The sequence below is a fragment of the Astatotilapia calliptera genome, chromosome 6 (genome assembly GCF_964374335.1).
Source record: "Astatotilapia calliptera chromosome 6, fAstCal68.1, whole genome shotgun sequence".
Taxonomy (NCBI): Eukaryota; Metazoa; Chordata; class Actinopteri; order Cichliformes; family Cichlidae; genus Astatotilapia; species Astatotilapia calliptera.
This window is the reverse complement of record NC_137427.1, coordinates 9,396,967-9,417,632: the sequence shown is the minus strand read 5'-3', so window position 1 is coordinate 9,417,632 and position 20,666 is coordinate 9,396,967. Positions and strand designations below refer to the sequence as shown.

General features: G+C 39.9%; 1 protein-coding gene across 4 annotated transcripts in view; it reads left to right on the top strand.

Annotated features, from left to right (window-relative positions):
* Nucleotides 1–20,666, top strand: part of cnnm2b (cyclin and CBS domain divalent metal cation transport mediator 2b) — a 52,751-nt gene that overhangs the window by 14,113 nt on the left and 17,972 nt on the right. For all 4 annotated transcript variants that reach the window (XM_080302348.1, XM_080302347.1, XM_026170091.2 and 1 more), the window contains exon 2: nt 16,017–16,160. In XM_080302348.1, the coding sequence (XP_080158474.1) occupies nt 16,017–16,160 (144 nt within the window). The remainder of the gene's footprint in view (nt 1–16,016; nt 16,161–20,666) is intronic.

Below are 20,666 nucleotides of genomic sequence, written 5' to 3'. Positions count from 1 at the left end.
CCTCTACGTCAGTCTGTCCCACTGGAAGCTCTAGCAGGCTCTAGAGATGGCGTGCCATAATGAAACATGGAGATAGTGAGACTCCTCTTAATGAAAGCCATTAGCACTGATTAACTGGCATCCTACTGATTCTCTCATGTGGAGAAAAGTGGCGACTAGCTGCTACTACATCCTGGGTATAAATGTACAATGGGCTGATGCACTTAATGTATTAAAGACAAAAGAAGTTGAGGCTATAGAATAGCGCCTGGGACTAATATACAATTATGCTTTATATAATTAGGTTTTTCCAGTGATGCATTAATGTGCAAGCAGCTTTTTAGTGTCATAGTTATTTGATTTTCAATGTATTTTTTAATATACTTCTTATGGAAATGAATGAACAAATTATTGCTTCACATTGCTTGTTTTAAGCCTTATAGTCCAGATGACTTCTGGACTATAAGGCTGTATGGACTATAAGGACTATAAGGAAAAATCTTAAGAGCTGTTTTTACTGGGTTTGTTGTTTAAATGTGCTCTCATCTACCTAACAAATCAGTCCCATAGCATGGAAATGTTGTGGTTTTTTGTTTGCTTGTTTGCTCTCCTCTGGCATTAATGTATTGCCCAGTCTAAACATTTATTAGAGAAGTAGTGATCAAATATGAATCAACAAAGGAATCAAAACATCATGAAGGCTGCTAAAGGTGTCAGATAATTGCAATTCACTATATTTAGTTTTTAAAAAAAGATGTTATGTACTTAAGTTTTGTTTTTTTGTGTTTTTATTTAATCTTTAATCACCAGGAAATTCCTTGAGATTAAAATCTTCTCTTCCAGGGAGACTTGGCCAAGAAAACATTGAGTAAAAGTACTTAGTTACATTCCAGCACTGCATTTTTTCTGTACAGAAGACTGTATCTTTTTCTGGTTTGTGTCTAACTTTGACTTGAGTAAAAAGAAAAATAAGGCCCATTCAGGCTGTGCCTCAGAGAGGGACAGAAGACTCTGCAGCTTGGTCAGCCTAGTAACCAGGCTCTGTGCAGCACACTAAAGGAAGCAGAGCCACTTGCTTGTGTAGCAAAGTCCCATCCCCCTCCTCCTACATTCCCTCTCTCCCTCTTCTCTCCATATTGTCCTCTTACCCATTTCCCTCAGTGTTATAAATTACAAACGACACAAACCTCCAGGCCTAATGCCCTGCTATGGATGCCTTCCAAGCTGCACTTTTTGGAGAGCCAAGAGGCTGGCTTCATTGATAACACCGGGCACACTGTCCGTCTCTCCATTTACTGGCAAGAGGAAAAGCCCAAGACGGGCCCTTCACAGGCCCGAAAGACACCAGCGCTTTTTACAATCAGCTGATGGAGCCTACTTTCCTGAGACTTAAGCAGTGGTAGTGTTTTTATTTCAGCTGGCAATGTGAAACACATCGATAATGATTAAAACGACAAAAAAGCACCGAGCATCAGGACCTCACACTTACTCTTATGGTTTAATTCTGATTTAATTATTAATTAAACTTTATAGATTTGTAAAAGTCTGTAGGAAAGTAATCAAAGTCATTTTGAGGGACATTTGGAAAATTCTCACACTGCTGTTTCAGTTTCTCAGAAATCAGCACCAGCCACTCATTAGCATTTATTAGCAAAAGCTAATGGGCCATGAGTGCATGTGACCATTTCGTGCCCTCACATTACCAAAGTTATATTAAAGAATAAACCCACTATGAAATGGAACCAAAAAACAACATTTTAATAACATTTACCCCGCATGACAAATATGATTGTTTTCCTTTTTTTCTTCTTCTCATAATTACCAATAACCTTAAACGTAGCAGCTCATGTTAGCTGAACTGAATGTAGGTTTCCAGTAGAGTCCAACTAATGTTTCAGCCAATACTAATCTATTAAAGATTTTTTGGTATTTGCATGTTACCTAGCATGTAAAAATATATATTTTATAAACAGTTTCTGGTGTAGTTTTTCCAGCAGAGTGACTCAGAGTTCATTGTTTGAAATGCTCATAGCGCTGTCTGCTGACAGAAACAATGATAGAGACAAGGCAAATGATACAATTGTATAACTTAGCATTTTACCTTGTTCAGCTGACATTTATCTACTTATGTCAACTAGTTACAGCTTACCATATGCTATATCTATATCTATATATCTATATATATATATATCTATATATATCTATATATCTATATATCTATATATATATATATATATATATATATATATATATATATATATATATATATATATATATATATATACACATACATATATACACATACACATACCTATATAATTGATTGCACCAATTTTCCCTGTTTGTGTAATCACACCTTAAAGGTCAATTTTGAGTCACAAAAGCTCTGATCGAGCATATGGTAAGCTGTAACTACTTGACATAAATGCTTTTATGGAAATCATAAAATAATTTTTCTGCAGGAAAAGTCCAAAATGTCTTTCGGGATACCAACAACAAGCACTCTGTGGCATTAACCATGATTCAGTAATCACGTGCAAAATTAAGTGCCCGTTGTGCTGTTGAAGCTATCAAGGTTAACAACCTTTTTGATCTGTTTTGCTGTCAGTATCTGAATTTTTTTACTGCCTTCGGATCAGTATTGAAATTGGAATGAGCCCCAAATATTGAGCCCCTGGTTTGCACCTACTTTCCGCTGCAGTCACAATAATAGGTTTGGTTTCTGCTTTCAATTTACACATTTTACCAGTTTTTCCACGTTTCAGTTGTTTTGCTCACTTGTTATCTTGTTAAAGAACGTGTCTTCAAGTTCAAGTGGCTTCACCTCTTTCATGCTTATACATTTGGATGTATCAAATCATAGAAGAACTCTGACTCAGGTTTTCACAATTATTTTGTACAAGCATGAAAACAGACAGAGTAAAACTTTTTTCCTCAAAGTGGCACAAATAACACAAAGGCATTTAAGTTGTCAAGACTGTTTTCAGTTCTGCATTCAAATGAAGAAACCAAGCAGGAAGAAATCAAATATCTGCCTATCTGACTTTGTTGTAAAGACGCAGATGCATTTTTAGGTCATTCAGGACTCTTGGTATGCGTGCGGTGGACCTTTTCCCTCTCTGGCGTCTCCCAACTAACAGCAAGAGAGGGAACTGCTAGTAGAGCCCCACTATGGGTTGCAGGCCCCAGCCACTGCTCCAGCTGACCCTTCGGGCCCAGATTCAGCCTCTAAGCTTTAACCCCATCCACAGCTGACTGTCCAGCTTGAATTATTATTCCTGTCCTGTGTGCTTCCACTGCAGATGGCTGTTTAATCAAAGCTTGAAGTTCTAATTTCTTGCTTTAGGGACACAGCCGAGTTTGTTGACTTTAGTAAAGTCATCGGAAAACCAAGTTTAGTGCAAAGTGTGACGTTATGACTTGTAATCATTAATGACAATTGACCTTAAGATGAGTGAAAGAGTTATTTATGACCATTGAAGTGTTACAGGGTCAAGGCCATAATCATTTAAAAAGAGTTATTTTAGATCATTTCTGGGAAATGCATTATTTTCATTGCCCTGGGTTTTCTTGAATAGTACCTTGGATTCTTGTTTGATTTCTTTTTGGTCCTAGTGTTGTTTTACTGTGAAGGTTAGTTTTCTGTTGTGTGTCCTTCTAGTTACTTCTTTATTTTCTTATTTGTTATTGTCTGCTCTATAGCAATTGTCTTCACTTGTTCCTGATTGTTTTCGCCTGCGTTTTGATAATCAACCCCTTTGTATTCTTTCACAGAAAAAACAGAACTTTCTTCTGTGATATCATCTGATGTCATGCTTGACGGATATAAGCTATTGAGGTTTTTCATCCTTATTTCTTTCACTTGTGCTTCTCATTATTTAATATTTAGCATTTTATCACTCACTCAGATTCCAGTCAGATAGGCCGAGAGAACAGTCAATGATTTTTTTGGGGCACCAGTGGTTACGATGGAAAATGTTACTATTTGACCATTTGGCAACTGGTTCTTGTTGGTTGCTAGTTGTCATTAGGTAACATTTGCTTGAGAAAACCTCTTTGTGATTGCTTTGGTCACTAGCGAATTGTCACCTTTGCCTGTAGTTTACATAGTCTTGTCTACAAACTTTCATTGGCTGCCAGCCAAGCAGTTGTAAAACTTGAAAAGGTGAAACACAAACTGTAATAAAAAAAATCTTTACCTCCAGAGTAAATGTTGTAACTCAGTGTTGCAGAATGATGTTTCGAAAGGTGCAGCTTTTACTTTGAAAGCAGACAGTCTCTGGTTCCAGTTTGTGTTGGTCTTATCACAGTTTTACTATCATTCTTAAGAAATAGTTGACTAGTGTTTGCAAGCAAGTTTGTGTCTTCTGCTAGCAACCTGAACAATCGCCCAGAGGATTTTAGTGCAGCAGTGTATGCCTCCAACAACCAGTCCAGTAAAAGATTTTTCCCCTGGTAACTGGTGGTTAGTGGTCTAACCATGTTCTAGACGAGGGGTCTCAAACTCCAGTCCTCGACGGTCGGTGTCCTGCAACTTTTCCATATCTCCCTGCTGCAACACACCTGAATAAAATTAGGAGGTCATTAGCAAGACTCTAGAATTTGACTGCATGCTGAAGTGGCAACCCCTAACCCTACTCAAGTAAATTTAAGTAAATGTAAGTGTTTGGAAAAATGTACTTCTAAAAGTACTTTTATTGGACCATGTTCATTTACTCATAAGCTGCTGTAACATGAATCAAATGGTTGAATTGCCATCTCAGCATGCAGTCAAGTTCTATAGTCTTGCTAATGACCTACTAATTTTAATCAGGTGTGTTGCAGCAGGGACACATGGAAAAATCTGCAGGACACCAGCCCTCGAGGACTGGAGTTTGAGACCCCTGTTCTAGACCTATGTGAACGGGCCTTCAGGAATTGATTTCACTGGTGGTGGTTACGACTACAACCCAGAAACCATCCGCGATCTGAGAGTACACATTTTTCCCTCACAATCCTTAGTTTGTCAGATTGTTGGTAAATGGTCTATAGACCTGTGTGGCTGGGGCCTTATTCAGTTGACCCTATAGGATTAAATGTCTAGCATCATATAGTTAGAGGTCATGTGGCTGCAAAACCTGAACATATAGTCCATTCTTGGACTTTGTTGTTATGCTTTGCTGATGAGCACTGCCATGTTTTGAGCTTGTGGCCTTTTTTTCTTTTGTACCATTAACACAATATGACTGGGAGGTACGGTGCAGTGGTACACCACCACTGTTGGCACTGTAGCCTCACAGAAAGGGAGGTCTTCAGTCTGAATCTGCCAGCTGTCAGGAGCTTTTCTGTATGGAGATTGCATGCTCTCTCCGGGTACTCCAGCTTCCACCCATATTTCAAAAACAAGCTTGTTAGGTTAGTTGGTGATTCTAAGTTGTCTGTAGGAGAGAATATAAGGGTGAATGCTTGCCTCTCTGTGGCAATCTGTCTAGGCTGCCTCTCCAACATGACAGTTATGACAGGCTCCAGCCCTCCTCCGACCCCAGCTTGGAAAAGCAGTTAAGAAGATAAATGGATATTCTTGGCCCAAACATTTAAATGAAAGCACTTCAAATGTGGAAAAACTATGGAGAAATGATAAAAGCTATTTATGTGTTCGGTGTCATGGTGTATGGTAGCCTACCATACACCATGAAATAAGTCATTTTTAAACTATATAATATTTAAACAGGAGTGAAAAACTCAGATGTTAAAATCACTTGACTGGAGTTCATGTTTACATATTTATTTATGCAGCAAAGTTTGAGAATCATCACTGATGATTCTGTGGAGGTAAGAAACACAGGGACCCGGGACGTTTTTGCAGGTTCTGTGTTTTCCTTCACATTCTTAAAGCTTATTGCAGAAAGAACAGGAGCTTTTTTATTCAGTACTTAGCTCATTGTAGCTTTAAGGATTTTGCCCTGTGGCTAATTGTTTTTATTGAGGCATTAATTATGAGTTTTAAAGCTCTGAGTACTCCATGCCAAGAAATGTGTGTTTTTATGCGTTTGACTAACTTGCTCTTTCTGTGTTAAAAATGAAGAGTGCATCTAATGATTCGACTGCTGGTGTGGCAATGGAATAAATTGATTCATTATTTTGATATTAATTTTTAAAGTTTAGCAATTTCTAACAGACATTTGATAAGTAGTCTAATAAAGTCACTGTGATTGCTCTAAACATGCTAGAGATTTATTGCATTATTGCATTGTCACACTTCATTACTGTATATACAAAGTATAAAAATTGTAGAAGAAATAGATTAAAAATTGAATGTTGTTCAAAAACAAAATACTACAGCAAATGATCTTTATCACACAGCCACCATGTGATTATTTAATTCTCTAATATGTTGATACTTACTGATCAGGTCTTGGTATTAGCATGCTATTAAGCACTTTCTATGTAAAGACAATTTTTCGTTCAGAAATGACCACAAAAATAATACAAAACAGTTTTTCTTTCATTTTTGCTTTTTTAAGATACCCTCAGTCCTCGTCATCCTTGTGCGATGTGCTAACCATTCAGCAGTTGCAACACTCACATAACAGAGCAGCACCTGACCGCAGACTCATTCATTTATCCGCACTGGTTTCCCATTGATGCCTCTCCTTATGACTGAGGCCCAGAGGAATCTCCACCCAGGGGACCTTTCAACAACAAACGCAGCCAGCTATGACAGCAAGCTGCTTCTCTGAATGAACAACAATGTCATTCCAGCAGTGTGTGTGTGGCTGTCCTGTATTTGTGTATGTGTGTGTGTAGTCAAACACCACTGGCTAGTAGCAGCAGAATGATCTTGTGACCAAGGCCACTTAGTGACGCTTTGGAGCTGGAAGTGGACTTAACTTTTGTCCATTGATTGATTTGTCCATGCTATTGCTTCATTAGAAGACCTACCAGTGCATCAGTGACTGAACACAAATGCTGAAATAGTTGTTTTTACCTAGAAATAAGTCTGATGTGCATTTCCACTTTGGTTGATGTGCTGTCTCAATTCAGTAGCTTAGTAAACAATGTCACTGAGTGTATCAAGATTATTAGTTGTGAACAAGACAATATCTCTAAATTCCAGGCTGAAATATCTCAGATCTTGTGAAAGGCAATTTAAATAACCGACATTTAAAATAGGAAGGCGTCTATTTCAGTCTTTGCACTCGTTTGATCATATATTTGGTGTCCGCAACAGAATAACTGTTTTGTTTTGCTGTTAAAATAATGCTAAACAGTAAAAATAGTAATTATAGTAGTCATTTTCAGTTTTGTGTGTCTGAGTTTGTGTTCACATGCAGTTGTATATTTGTCCATGCAAATGAATATTAGCTCTGTTTCTCAACTGTTTAGTTGATTGACTGGTAAATTGCAGGGTAAGTGAGTCAGTCAGTGAGTCAATTGTTCAGGCCAGTGTTCATCTCTGTCCAAGTGACCCTGATTGTTTATATTTGTGACAGCTATGGACCCAAATGTGCATACTGAAGATTATGATTGTTTGGGAAATGATTGTTGTTTTTAAAATCTGAGCTGTTTCTCCTCATGTCCCCCACAGTTTCTTACAACATCACCCATTTGGAAGTTGATCAGTGATCAAAGTCAAAGCAGTTTGTTTTGTTAGTGAGAAAGCAAAGCATGCCTCATCCGGTGATAAATTTCCCAAATATCACATGTGCTGATGAGTATCTATAAAGGTTATTGTTATTAATTAAAAGAAACATGGGGTTAGTTGTAAGTTAAAAGGGTTGGTATAGTGAGCAAGGTCTTGTTTAGTAAAGAGGAAATCACAAAAATGCATAGCATGGAGCTTCGGAGCAGAGTTGTCCTTCTCACCCCTGAAGAAGAAAGCAGAATGTGGATACTTATACATATATATATATATATATATATATATATATATATATATAGGGGTGCAACGATACACTAAATTCACGGTTCGGTTCGATACTTTGGTGTCACGGTTCAATATTTTTTCGATACAAAAAAAATGTTCATGCCTTTTTAATGTCATTTATTAAATTTTCACGGCACATTCCGCACCACATCTCTGTGCGTTCATCATTTGTTTGAAGCCAGCTCACCTCCTGCAACTACTTTTCCGAGAATACGTGCTTCTTTTGTGGTTCGGACTCCTGACATTTCTTTGGAGGTGGAGGAACACCAAAGTAATTGCTTAAAGGAGCTTCTTGGACATCTTTAAGAGTTCTAAACAAATGTCTGTTCTCCTCCTGAAAATCTTATGTACGCAAACACGCGTTGCAACTTCTTATCTTGTGCGCGTTTTTTATTTTGACAGCGAATGCGCACCTGCAGACCACTTATGTGCAGCCCCGGTTATATAGCTCATCATATTGCAACCACAGAAATTATTTTGTCCATGAAACCATAAAGCTGCACTTTCTTTTTGCCTTATAGTCTGATTTGTCATAACTTTTCCGTTTTGTGGTAAGCCTTTCTTTGGCTGTCACTTCTTCACCCTGACCTGTCTTATTTGGCTCAGCAGAACTGAAATATATATCCTGCTGCTTTTACACACGCACTCACATAACGCTCAGCGATTCTCTGCGCGATCAACCTCTCACATGTTTAAGCTGCGGGAGATTTCACTTGTCATGTTTGCATAGTAAGCTAACGATTGATAAGACGATGTCAGAGGAATTGGTGCGCAAATTATCATCACTCACCAATCAGTGCTGTTGCTCTCTATACACAGTTCGCGCGATTGCAAAGTGAAAGCAAAAAACAAGCGCAAATTCAAACGCGATTTCAATATGTCACATATTGACAGTGGCTCACCGATGCCAATGACATAATTACCCAGCTACATTTCTGAAAGAATGCAAAAGCATTGACATATATTTTTCCTTCGTACGATAGGCCGACGGGCAGGGCAGAGATAGATTTTGGTAGCCCGACTGGAAAAATCGCTAGCCCCAGGACGTCGGGCTAGCGATTTTGCGAGCCCTGCATCTGATCGAGGAATCACTCATCTTTGGAAAAGAGAGTTTATTACAGAGAAATGGCTCTTTCCAAAATAAAAGCTATACTATACGCTTCTTCTGGGCTATATTCTCAGCAGCATATTAAACATATCAGGTCCCCATAAGGAGAATCATGTGCTAACGGCTGTCTAAATGACTCGGGTAAAGTTTGTAGCATGCATGCTTGTTGTTTTTGTCTGGCTCCACTTGTCTTTGCACTAGGATGATGTCGGTGTAAATGTGCAGTCATATTCGTTGTGTTCCCACTAGTGCTGTCAGCGTTAATCTCGTTGAAATGACGTTAACGCCACAACACAGCAAATCTCCGTTAACGAGCTACCGCGGCTCGCCCCGTGCATGGGGCTGGACGGCCAGCACGTTAACGAGCTAACTGCGCTAACACACTAGCTCCCACCCATTTAATTGAGCATTGCGTGGCACATCCAACATACTGTTTTACTTTAGTCCATGACGCGCTTACCTTCAGGGTCATACGTCACATGAAAACCAAAATAGTTCCAAACGGCAGATCTGAATGAGGGTGGGGGAGGTTCAATTTGCCATGTTGCAAGGAGAGCTTAACTTCTGTCTCGCTAGCTTGTCCTGCGCTCACTGAATCTGCGTTCGACTACTCCGCCTAGGCTGCACTGTCGAGTGCAGATCCACTGAGCGCTCAACACAGACAGCATCGTCAGAAGGAAAGTTGATAAAATAAATTAAAATTTTTGTATTGTTCGAAACATATGATGTTGCTCCTGAGATCACCTAGCTTGGGAGTCACTGCACTTAGTGCTCCGATTACCACTGGACCCACCGTCACCTTCACCCTCCACATCTTCTCCAGCTTTTCTCTGAGCCCTTGGTACTTCTCAAGCTTCTCATGTTCCTTCCTCCTGATGTTGCTGTCATTCGGAACTGCTACATCAATCACTACAGCTGTCTTCTTCTGTTTGTCAGCCAACACTATGTCCAGTTGGTTAGCCACCACCATTTTGTCCATCTGTATCTGGAAGTCCCACAGGATCTTAGCTCTGCAATCTCCACCACCCTGGGGGGTGTCTCCCATTTAGATTTTCAATCCCCTCAATTCTGACTACCCTCTTTTCATTATCATCTGACTACACTTCTCCAGTCCGAATGATGTTCCCATGTCATTGCTGTATATCGTGGTGGTGTGGATCAGTGAATCGATGTCTCGTTCACTCTTGGCATACAGCTTGATGTCATCCATGTAGACGAGGTGGCTGATGATTGCTCCATTCCGTAGTCGGTATCAGTAGCCAGTCTTGTTAGTGATCTCACTGAGGGGGTTCAGGACTATGCAGAAGAGCAGTGGGAACAGTACAGCTTGCTATACTTCTTAGGCACCTTCTTCATCGCGCCTTTCTGCAGCTCCGATAGTTGGCTAACCTCCCTCTGTGCTACCTTGAGCTTGGCCTCTAGTCTCCTTCTCCATGGAGGGTATTACACCTTGTGGCTGTTCAACTTGTAAACAAAAACATATTATCTATATGTTTCTATCATATAGCATTTATCAGAGCACTACGTAACTACATTTAGTACAAGCACATAACACGTAACAGCATTACTACCCTGTCTAATGAACGTAGCCTGAGACACAGCCAGATCATGATATTGTTATGTCAGTTGATACCATCTACTCAAAGATATTTAGTTAATTAAAGGAACAGTCGAAATGAATTAAGCACTCTTGGTTGACCTAATCTCTGTATCATTTTTGTAAATACCCTTCAGCAAACTGCATGCACATTATAAAGTTTGTTCAGGATCAATAAAGGTGCAAATGCCCCTTGTGTGATTTATTAAAGTGAAGTTGACGGAGCCTAGAGCAGCAGCTGCTCTGCCCCTTTAAGTAACCAATTAAGGAGCATTTGTTTCCTTATTTATATTAATCTTATAAATGCCTCAGCAGGCATTTCATGTATCTGTTTTATCTATAAATTCCATTTCTGTCTCCAGATAATACAGGCCACAAGGTGACACTATTTTATTCAGTGTGTATTCAGTCTGAATGTTTGTGTAAATAAAGAAGCTGTAAATAGCTGACATGTTACCAGGGTAAAGTTTTTATCCATGTCAATGGAAAAATGGGTGAGAATAGCCTGAAACTCTGCTCCTTTTTTTCACAGGAGGTAGATTTAGAAGAAAGACCATCCAACGAGTTCCCATCACCCTAACGTTGCACTATATTTGTCAGGGCTCAAATATTTGGAAAAACAGGGGGAGAGCGAGACAGGGAGGGGGGCAGTGATGAGTGTCCACAACAGATACTGACCCCTCATACTCCCACCCCAAGTCTCTGAGCCTTACGTGCCTATTTATAGGGGCATATTGCGCTATGGAAAAATATGACAAAGCTACATTCCATAAATAAGATGGGAATGGTGGAAAAGAGCACATGGCTTAGTCTCTGAAGGCCTAAATGGAGGTTCTCAGGCTTGGCTTTGGGGTATGGATGGATAGATGGATGGTTTATTGGTTTGGCTTGGTACAGTTATCAAGAGTTGGAGCGCTTTTAATTTGGATCTTTGACAAACTACATATGAAAATGGGCCCATTAAGAATATTACTTCCTGAATTATTGCAACCCCAATTTAGATTTTTCAAAGGTTCTTTTATTATGGTGACTGGCATTTTGGTGACTGGTTGACTGACTTTGGGGACCCAATGACTTTCCCTTTAGTGCCTCCATTTTTTCCGTCTTTAATTACATCACATCACATTGTTCTGGCTGAAGCTTTGGTCTGATATCACTTAGAATACTTAGATTAAAAAACCTAATGCACAAAATACTCTTGTTCAAAAATCAGTTTGGTTAGTTGACAAATACAAGCACTACAACTTTTTTATGACAGGTTATAATCAGTTGAAGGTTATAAATTCTGTTTACACGTGAATAAAAAGTTGCAGTGTTACCATGAAAGGAACCATATACCCTACCTTTAACTAACTAGAGTCACTTTCTGCTTCTCTCAGTACACACACAAATACACACACACACATATGTGTTTGCACAGTAGTGCCATCCCAGTTATTTTGTCTCACTGTCCCACAGATGAGTGCATACTTTCCAGTTTCCCACAAAGACAAAATAACACACAAACAAGAGGAAAAAAAATGCAGCTTCTGTGTTCCATAAATATATTATGAGACAATGACAGCCTGTTTATTTATAGCTGCTTCGCTGCCGTAGAAGCAGTGTATTTTTGTTTTTTTTAAAAAAAGAGGGAGTAGAGGTAGAGAGTAGAAGCTAACACTCTGGACCTTCTGGAGCCTGGAACTTGGCAGCGGGCCTCAGGGAGAGCGTGTCCTTGTTAAAACCAGTCGTCTAGGGTCCTATAACCCACCACTGCTGCCTGACATCTGGGGCTATCTAGCTGGGATGAGGCTGAATGCATGCTGGGTAGTCCAGCGCACAGGCACACTGCAAACAGCAGGGTCAAGGGTCAATTCACTTTCAGTTTCATCTATTAAGGAAGCCTGTTGAGAACTACAACACAATTATTACAGTTATTCAGTGCTATGTTTGAACATTTCTGAGAAATGTCAGTAGCCCTGTAAATTACAGTTTCGGTTTATTTGTAATTGGGTGAACTGAAATAAAAAGTACACAGCGGATTATTTTGTTTTCCTTAACAACAAAGCAGTAGAGGTGCACTACCAGGAAGTGCTTAATCCTCTTGAGTAGACAGTTTAGCTGTTGTTTAATACACTGGCAGCATAAGGAGAAGGATGTACATCAAAAGGTCTGCTCCACAGGGCCGTACTGAGGTCACGCACCCACCCTCAAATCCCATGGAAATTTTCCAGTGTTTAATTGACTCAGCTCTTAAATACAGTTTGTTTAAAAAAAGAAAAAAAAGAGTTTTCCAGAGTTTAGAAGAGCATTCATTCATTCCGTATTTCCTAATTGTGCTCAGCCAAGAATATTTAAATAAAAAAGTGTAGCTCTGTCAGGAACTTTAGACCAGCTACACAAGCTAAACGTTAACATCAATGATGATGCTAAGTCATGTAGTTATAACTAATACCACGGTTGTCATTTTTTCTATGTGCCACCAGCACATTTATCACAAGCAAAGAGTAATGCTGAGGCTAATCGGTCACAGATTTTGATAGGCACTCTTGTCACTTATCCATGGCAAACTCTCTGGTAGTTGTTGAAAATTTACTCAGACTATGGGGGGGGAAGTCAGTAGATCATCAAAGTGATCATAAATTCAAACTGAACTTTTAAACCAATCCATCAAGTACTGGAAGATCATCCACTAGTGATGGAAACTCATAACAGCCGTTTCATGAGCTGAAGATATTCAGAAAAAGGTGAAATAAAGTGGACCCATGGTTTTAGAGCTGCAACATATTCTGTCAATGCATATCCTTTATTTATAATTGGCCTAATGACACATAAAACATCCAGTATAGTAACAAGAGAAAATTATTGGGTGTATCATTTTCTTATGCCCTCTGTTATCCATCCATCCAATCGCTTCCGCTTATCCTTTTCAGGGTCATGGGGGGCGCTGGAGCCTATCCCAGCTGTCATAGGGCGAGAGGCGGGGTACACCCTGGACAGGTCGCCAGTCTGTGCCCTCTGTTATATAGAACAAAATGTTGAGTCTCCTTATATATCAGTCCATGGGACAGACTAGAAACTTTGCATAAACATGCTTCTCGCTGTCATCTCGGCTTCCCACTGAGTTTCATCCTTATGTCGTTTTTAAGTAATGACGCTTACTGCCTCTGCTGAAACCCTTACAACAGAGTCATCAAGTCCTTTGGTGCTTTTGGGATACCAATGGCTGAAATTACAGATGTGCAAAGATGTTAAGGTAACCTCTGTAGAAAGAGTCGACGATGTGACTCTTTATGAGGTCTGGTAGTAGTAATTTGTAATTTGCCCCTCTTTGGTTATGTATGTGTGGATGAACATAATTTTATTTTGCAATTTAGGAAATATTTTGACATAAAAAGTCCTCCTACTCACTTTGACAAATGTTAGAGCATGTCCTGTGCATGTCATGTTCATCCTCAGGTTAAGCCAGTTCTTCCCATAAACACGATAAAAGGTTAACAAGGTAACATAAACAGTATATTAAATCGCAATCTGCATCCCCATACAACATAAGTAATGATAATGATTAAGGTTAATAAATAACATTTCACAGTATTCACCCAGTTACTACGTTACTCGTGCAGCTGAAATACATGCGAGTTTAAAAAAAAAAGAAGCAAGTCGGAAAAGCCTGAATAGCAGCATTTCTTTCTCCAAATCCAGTATTTGTTTTATAAACATGAATGGTCTATTTGCAGTTACCCATGCCATATGCAGTAATGGCATGGGTAATTGCAAATGTAAAACCTATAAGCAGAAGGTGGTTTCAAACTTTGCTCTGATAACAAGCTGGATGTTTCTTCTCTTGGAAAAACAGAAATCTTTTTGACTTTTCAGATATGTACTTTTTTTTTAATTTTCAGTTTTAAATGCAGAAGCAAACTGTTTTTTTTACTGACAATGGTTAGTTAATTTCATTTTAAACTCTATGGTGTAAAGACAGAACATGTTTTATTACAGTACAAACCTAAACTTCATAACTTGTGTTCATTAACATGAGTGAAGTGGATGTCATTAGCGAGAAAAAAGCGAGCATTGATCAATTTCACTCTGCAGTGCTGTGCTGTGCTAGCCACTCCATTTCTCTTTCCCTCCCTGGGCAGTTTAGAGTAAGTGCATGCTCAAGGACTACAGAGGTATGATTGCTTTAACCCATGAGGTGCCATTTGTGTTTGTCTCAGTAAAAAAAGCACTATGCTGAAGATATCATTTGTATGTTTTTTGACACTTGGGTGCTAAGATTTTCTAAGGCCTTCTACTTTCAGGCTCTTTGTGTTAGTGGATTTATGTCCTTACATTATTAATACCTCTCTTAAGGGATCTTACGCTGCCAGCATGTTAGGTGTAACCTGAGTATCTTTCTTGAAAGCATCAATTCTCCATCTAGCACTCACAACATTCTCACTTTCAGGTTCTAGCTACTGAACATTGTTGTGCTGTCATAGTGTTGCGAGGAAGCAGTGAGATGCTGTGCAGTATAACTCTGTTGGTCTTTAGCTCAGACATCTTTTCAGTCTGTGCTTGCCTGCATCGAAGCAGTAAAAATGAGCTGAAACAGCAACTGAGACCAGACCCTGTGATGTACCTGTAAAATAAACATACTCCTTTGTGCACACAGACGCTCCTGACACACGTGCATGCACACGTACGCAGAAGCACTCTGACGTCCTCCATGTTTTTATACCCAGGTGTATCTGCATGCAAACGGCCCATTCCGAGACAATCTGATCACACAGCGGAGGTTCGCCCGGTCTGTTCCTTTGCTTGGTGAGAATATCGCCAGGGCGGAATGGAAACTTCATTTTGCAGGGGCTAATATTAGCCTAGGCCTCTGGAAAATTCCTTTTAAATGATCACAAGCTGAGAAAAGTCAAAGAATTTGTTTAGTGTTTTGCCTGACAGTCGTCTCTGCATACACGGCAGTTTGTTTCTTTTTTTTCAGATGTTACAGCACACAGGAGGGTCCTGGGAACACAGATGTGGAAGGAAGGAGGGCAAAAGGGGTTCATACGATGAAATTTAGGATTGTTTGATTGTCTGTCTTGGTCTGAATTACTTTTTCCTGGCACTGATAACAGTTTAACCCTCACATTAGCAAGCACTGTATCCCTGGGTACAACAGTCATGCCTTCAAATCACTTTGCATCACCTGCTCTTTGTGTGATTTTGAATCCCCATAATCCCTGCTACCCTGCTACCTAATTTATAATTCCTCTTTGCTATACAGAAAAACTTAGACTATATAAAACATTTATCCATGATACACCTCAGATTGGTACATTAGACATGTTTACTCCCGCCTGTTTCTTCTCTTTTATAACCAAGCTCACTGTGTGAACCACGTTTAACCGTCTATAACATATGACTCCAACTTTATGACCTGTGTATGTGTGTGTATGATTTGCTAGGAAAATCCCACCTGGCCATAGTTCAGAGGGTGAACAATGAAGGTGAGGGAGACCCTTTCTACGAAGTTCTGGGTATTGTCACCCTGGAGGACGTTATTGAAGAAATCATCAAGTCAGAGATCCTCGACGAGACTGACCTATACAGTAGGTTCCCCTCTTTAAACTCAACATAACAACAGATACAATAAGTTCATGAAAAACAAAACGGATGATAAAATCCCTGAGAATTACCACGCTCCATGTCTCTTAACAGCATTTTTGCATCTTTCAGCCAATCATTTTAATCTCAAATCAAAAGCACTATTTCAAGATGCAACAGCTGCCTGTTGTCATTGCTCTTTGTCACTCTGACTTGGTGTCCACAAACTCTGGAGAAAATGTGCAGTTTACAAGCTAAATGTTCAAGTTTCTAACTATGTATATCTGCTGTTTGGTGCCTTGTGGGTACTGTGGGGTAGAGCCAGTTTGTGCAGTTTTTGGTTCACACTAATGAGTGCAGCGGGACTGAATCAAAGCAGTAAAGCTGGCTGCCAGAAATGCAAAATATTGTGCTAAAAACATCTCTGCAGAGCTGCAGTGATAATGCTCTATGGGTTCATGCCTATAAATGACAACTTTCTCATTATATGCAGATAATGGTAGCTTCAAACCTCTGTTCCACAATACATTTTTGAGATGATGTGTTAATTGGAGTTTGTTGGAAATTGAGTTGTTTTGAGAATGCTACTCTTGGTGAGCATTTTATTTACTCTAAATTTACATATTTTTTACTGAGAAGATTGTCTTGTTTGTGTTGTGCACCCAACATCTGATTTTTTTTTTTCCACAAGCAGAGATTATTTTCAAAAGATATATATAAAGAGTTTCTTAACATGACTCTTATTTATTATTTATATTTGACACTCTAAAGCATCTGCTAAGTTTATTCAGCATCTGAAACAATCCATTTTAGCTCCTCTGATTGGCTGCCTCTTACAAACAGAAGGTTTAAACATCAGGTGTATGGATCGATCTATCGATCTATCTATCTATCTATCTATCTATCTATCTAAAGTGTTGGGGAGTAACGGAATACATGTACAGGCGTTATGTATTTAAAATACAAAATATGAGTAGCTGTATTCTGTTACAGTTACTGTTTAAAAGCGTGGTATTCAGAATACATTGACTTTGTTGAAATAAATGGATTACACGGTGGTCTTTTCCTGTTTCACATGTTAGGCTATGCCATCTATTTTTGGTAATTCCACGCCGGTGGAAACCCAAACAAAACACGCATTAGGGGCTCTAATGCCTGCATCTCAATCTCGTGGCCCATGTCAAACCTAGTTGCGGCCGCATAATGACGTGAAGAAATATTTTTTAAATTATTCACAAAAATGATTTAATATGAAGGCAATAGGCAGAATGTAGCCTGATGGGCAGTGTAGTGCGTGCTGCAGGGAGAATGGACTGCCATACCTGTGTGTGTGTGTGTGAGCGCGAGGAAGGGAGAAAAAGGAGAGTGGAAAGTCCGAGTTGACACCGAGCAGAATCGGGAGATGGAAGCATGTAAATATAATAATAACCACTGCAGCCAAAAAGAGTGCCTGACGAGCCCAGTTGTAAGTAAGCTGTTAAGACTCGACTGTACACTGTGTTCTGTTTTCCTCCGAAACAACCTTTCAACGCCTCTCTCTGTCTCGCTAGCAAAGTTGACCCAGACAAGTTAATGGTGGCTAGTTTTCGGCTACGAGCCCGCCAGAAGTCTCTTTACGACGGCTCGGAGCCGCAAACCTGTTTTATATACGCGCGAATAGTTTTCTATACGAGATCGCTGTAAAAAGTGCAGCCTTACCTAATGTCACCCTACAGTTTCTCATTTTATATTAAGATTTAAAAATCTAGTTGGTATTGGTATGGCGAGTAACCTTCAGTAATAGTAATAAATCACACAGCAATAGTACATTCATGTAGTTATAAAAAGCATGATAATATACAGTGGCTTGCAAAAGTATTCGGCCCCCTTGAACTTTCCCACATTTTGTCACATTACAGCCACAAACATGAATCAATTTTATTGGAATTCCACGTGAAAGACCAACACAAAGTGGTGTACACGTGAGAAGTGGAACGAAAATCATACATGATTCCAAACATTTTTTACAAATAAATAACTGAAAAGTGGGGTGTGCGTAATTATTCAGCCCCCTTTGGTCTGAGTGCAGTCAGTTGCCCATAGACATTGCCTGATGAGTGCTAATGACTAAATAAAGTGCACCTGTGTGTAATAGTGATGTGCGGATCGATCCTGAAATATCGATTCCTCCGATACCAATCATTTATGTTCTAGAATCGATTCTCACATTAAAATATCGATATTTTAGTAATTTAGGGTTAATTTGTAGTTTATCATTAACAGCAACACAGTGGAAAGAAACTATAACATTCGGATTGTCTACATTCAAAGGAACTACTTTCTCTTCCGCCTTTCATAGTCATGTGCGAAATACGGCTGTATAAATGTCTCGCAGCCCCTTGGCGTGCGCACTCGCAACAATGGCTGAGCGTAATTGAAGTCATGTGCGGACGTATTTTACCTCCACACACAGCTGAGACGTGGTTTGCAATACATGTGGCAAAAAAAGTGCTCCAAGAGTGAGGTGTTGTGGCCATACTAGGGAGACATTCAAAAGGGCTGTTGGGGGGGGGGAATACATTTTACAGGGTTTATTTATCGGATAAAATACGTTAAATGTCACCGTTATTATTGGCCGGCCCGGAAACAGCGGGAGTGTCCAAATTCAGAGGAGGACCCGGCCTTCGCGGTCTAAAGAAAGCCGGGTAGTACGTCACGAGCTCCCTCGGTGGAGTGAAACTCAGCCGTCTGCTCCTTGCTATCTAAAATATAACCGGGAACTGACGTAAACTCTCGACCGTCTCACACTTATGTTTAACCATTTTCTGTTTGACGTTTATTCAGCTGTGTGAAAACCACGGAGGAACCCTTCCGAAGGATTAATAAAGTCAAATTTAATTTAATCAAATCTAATAACTTTAATCTCAGCCAAACCGATTTACTCACGAACAAATAAAACACTGAAAAAGCCAAACAATAACATTTTTAAGTTATCAAAGTGACTTATATATCATGTTTAACCCGAATAGGGAAAGAGGGGGGTGGGTTGAAGACGATCAGTCGGCTCAGATATTTGAAGTTCACACAGCTACATTCTCACCTGAAAATATGTTAAAAGTTTTTTTGCGACCCAAAAAGAGAAATAAGAGTAATATTAAAACTAAGTTGCTGCTGCCAGTGTTGGAAACTGGAATTGGCTGGGCCCGCTATGAATTCTGCAATATGATTTTTCAATTTTGTTGTCCTAGAAAATCGGTCGAAATTTGGGAGAATGGTGGCTCCGGGAGATTTTCGGGAGGGCACTGAAATTCGGTATTCTCTCGGAAAAATCGGGAGGGCTGGCATGTATGGTTGTGGCAACATCACTAACCTTGTCAAACACCTCAGAGTAAATCATATCACAGAATATGACGAGCGTATGTTGAGGTGAACTGAAGAGGAGGAGAGAGTCAGGTGCTGCTAGGGCGAGACAGACGTCTCTCACAGAGTCCTTTAGTGCTGCAGGCAGGCAAGGTGTTCAAATAGCACAACTTCATTTTTTTTATTTCTATATGAAGAACCCTGCATTATTAAGTGATAAGAACAAAAAATCTGATGTCCTGTAATCATTATGACGCTATAATTTGAGATACAATAAATAAAATAAGTTTTTGTACAAAGTATCGGTATCGGATCAGTATCGCCGATACCACCCTGAATATTACTTGGTATCGGATCGGAAAGAAAATCAGTGGTATCGCACATCACTAGTGTGTAATCTAACGTCAGCACAAAAACAGCTGCTCTGTGACGGCCTCAGAGGTTGTCTAGGAGAATCTTGGGAGCAACAACACCATGAAGTCCAAAGAACACAGCAGACAGGTCAGGAATAAAGTTATTGAGAAATTTAAAGCAGGCTTAGGCTACAAAAAGATTTCCCAAGCCTTGAACATCCCACGGAGCACTGTTCAAGTGATCATTCAGAAATGGAAGGAGTATGGCACAACTGTAAACCTACCAAGACAAGGCCGTCCACCTAAACTCACATGGCGAACAAGGAGAGCGCTGATCAGAAATGCAGCCAAGAGGCCCATGGTGACTCTGAACGAGCTGCAGAGATCTACAGCTCAGGTGGGGGAATCTGTCCATAGCACAACTATTAGTCGTGCACTGCACAAAGTTGGCCTTTATGGAAGAGTGGCAAGAAGAAAGCTATTGTTAACAGAAAACCATAAAAAGTCCCGTTTGCAGTTTGCTACAAGCCATGTGGGGGACACAGCAAACATGTGAAGAAGGTGCTCTGGTCAGATGAGACCAAAATGGAACTTTTTGGCCAAAATGCAAAACGCTATGTGTGGCCGAAAACTAACACTGCACATCACTCTGATCACACCATCCCCACTGTCAAATATGGTGGTGGCAGCATCATGCTCTGGGGGTGCTTCTCTTCAGCAGGGACAGGGAAGCTGGTCAGAGTTGATGGGAAGATGGATGGAGCCAAATACAGGGCAATCTCGGAAGAAAACCTCTTGGAGTCTGCAAAAGACTTGAGA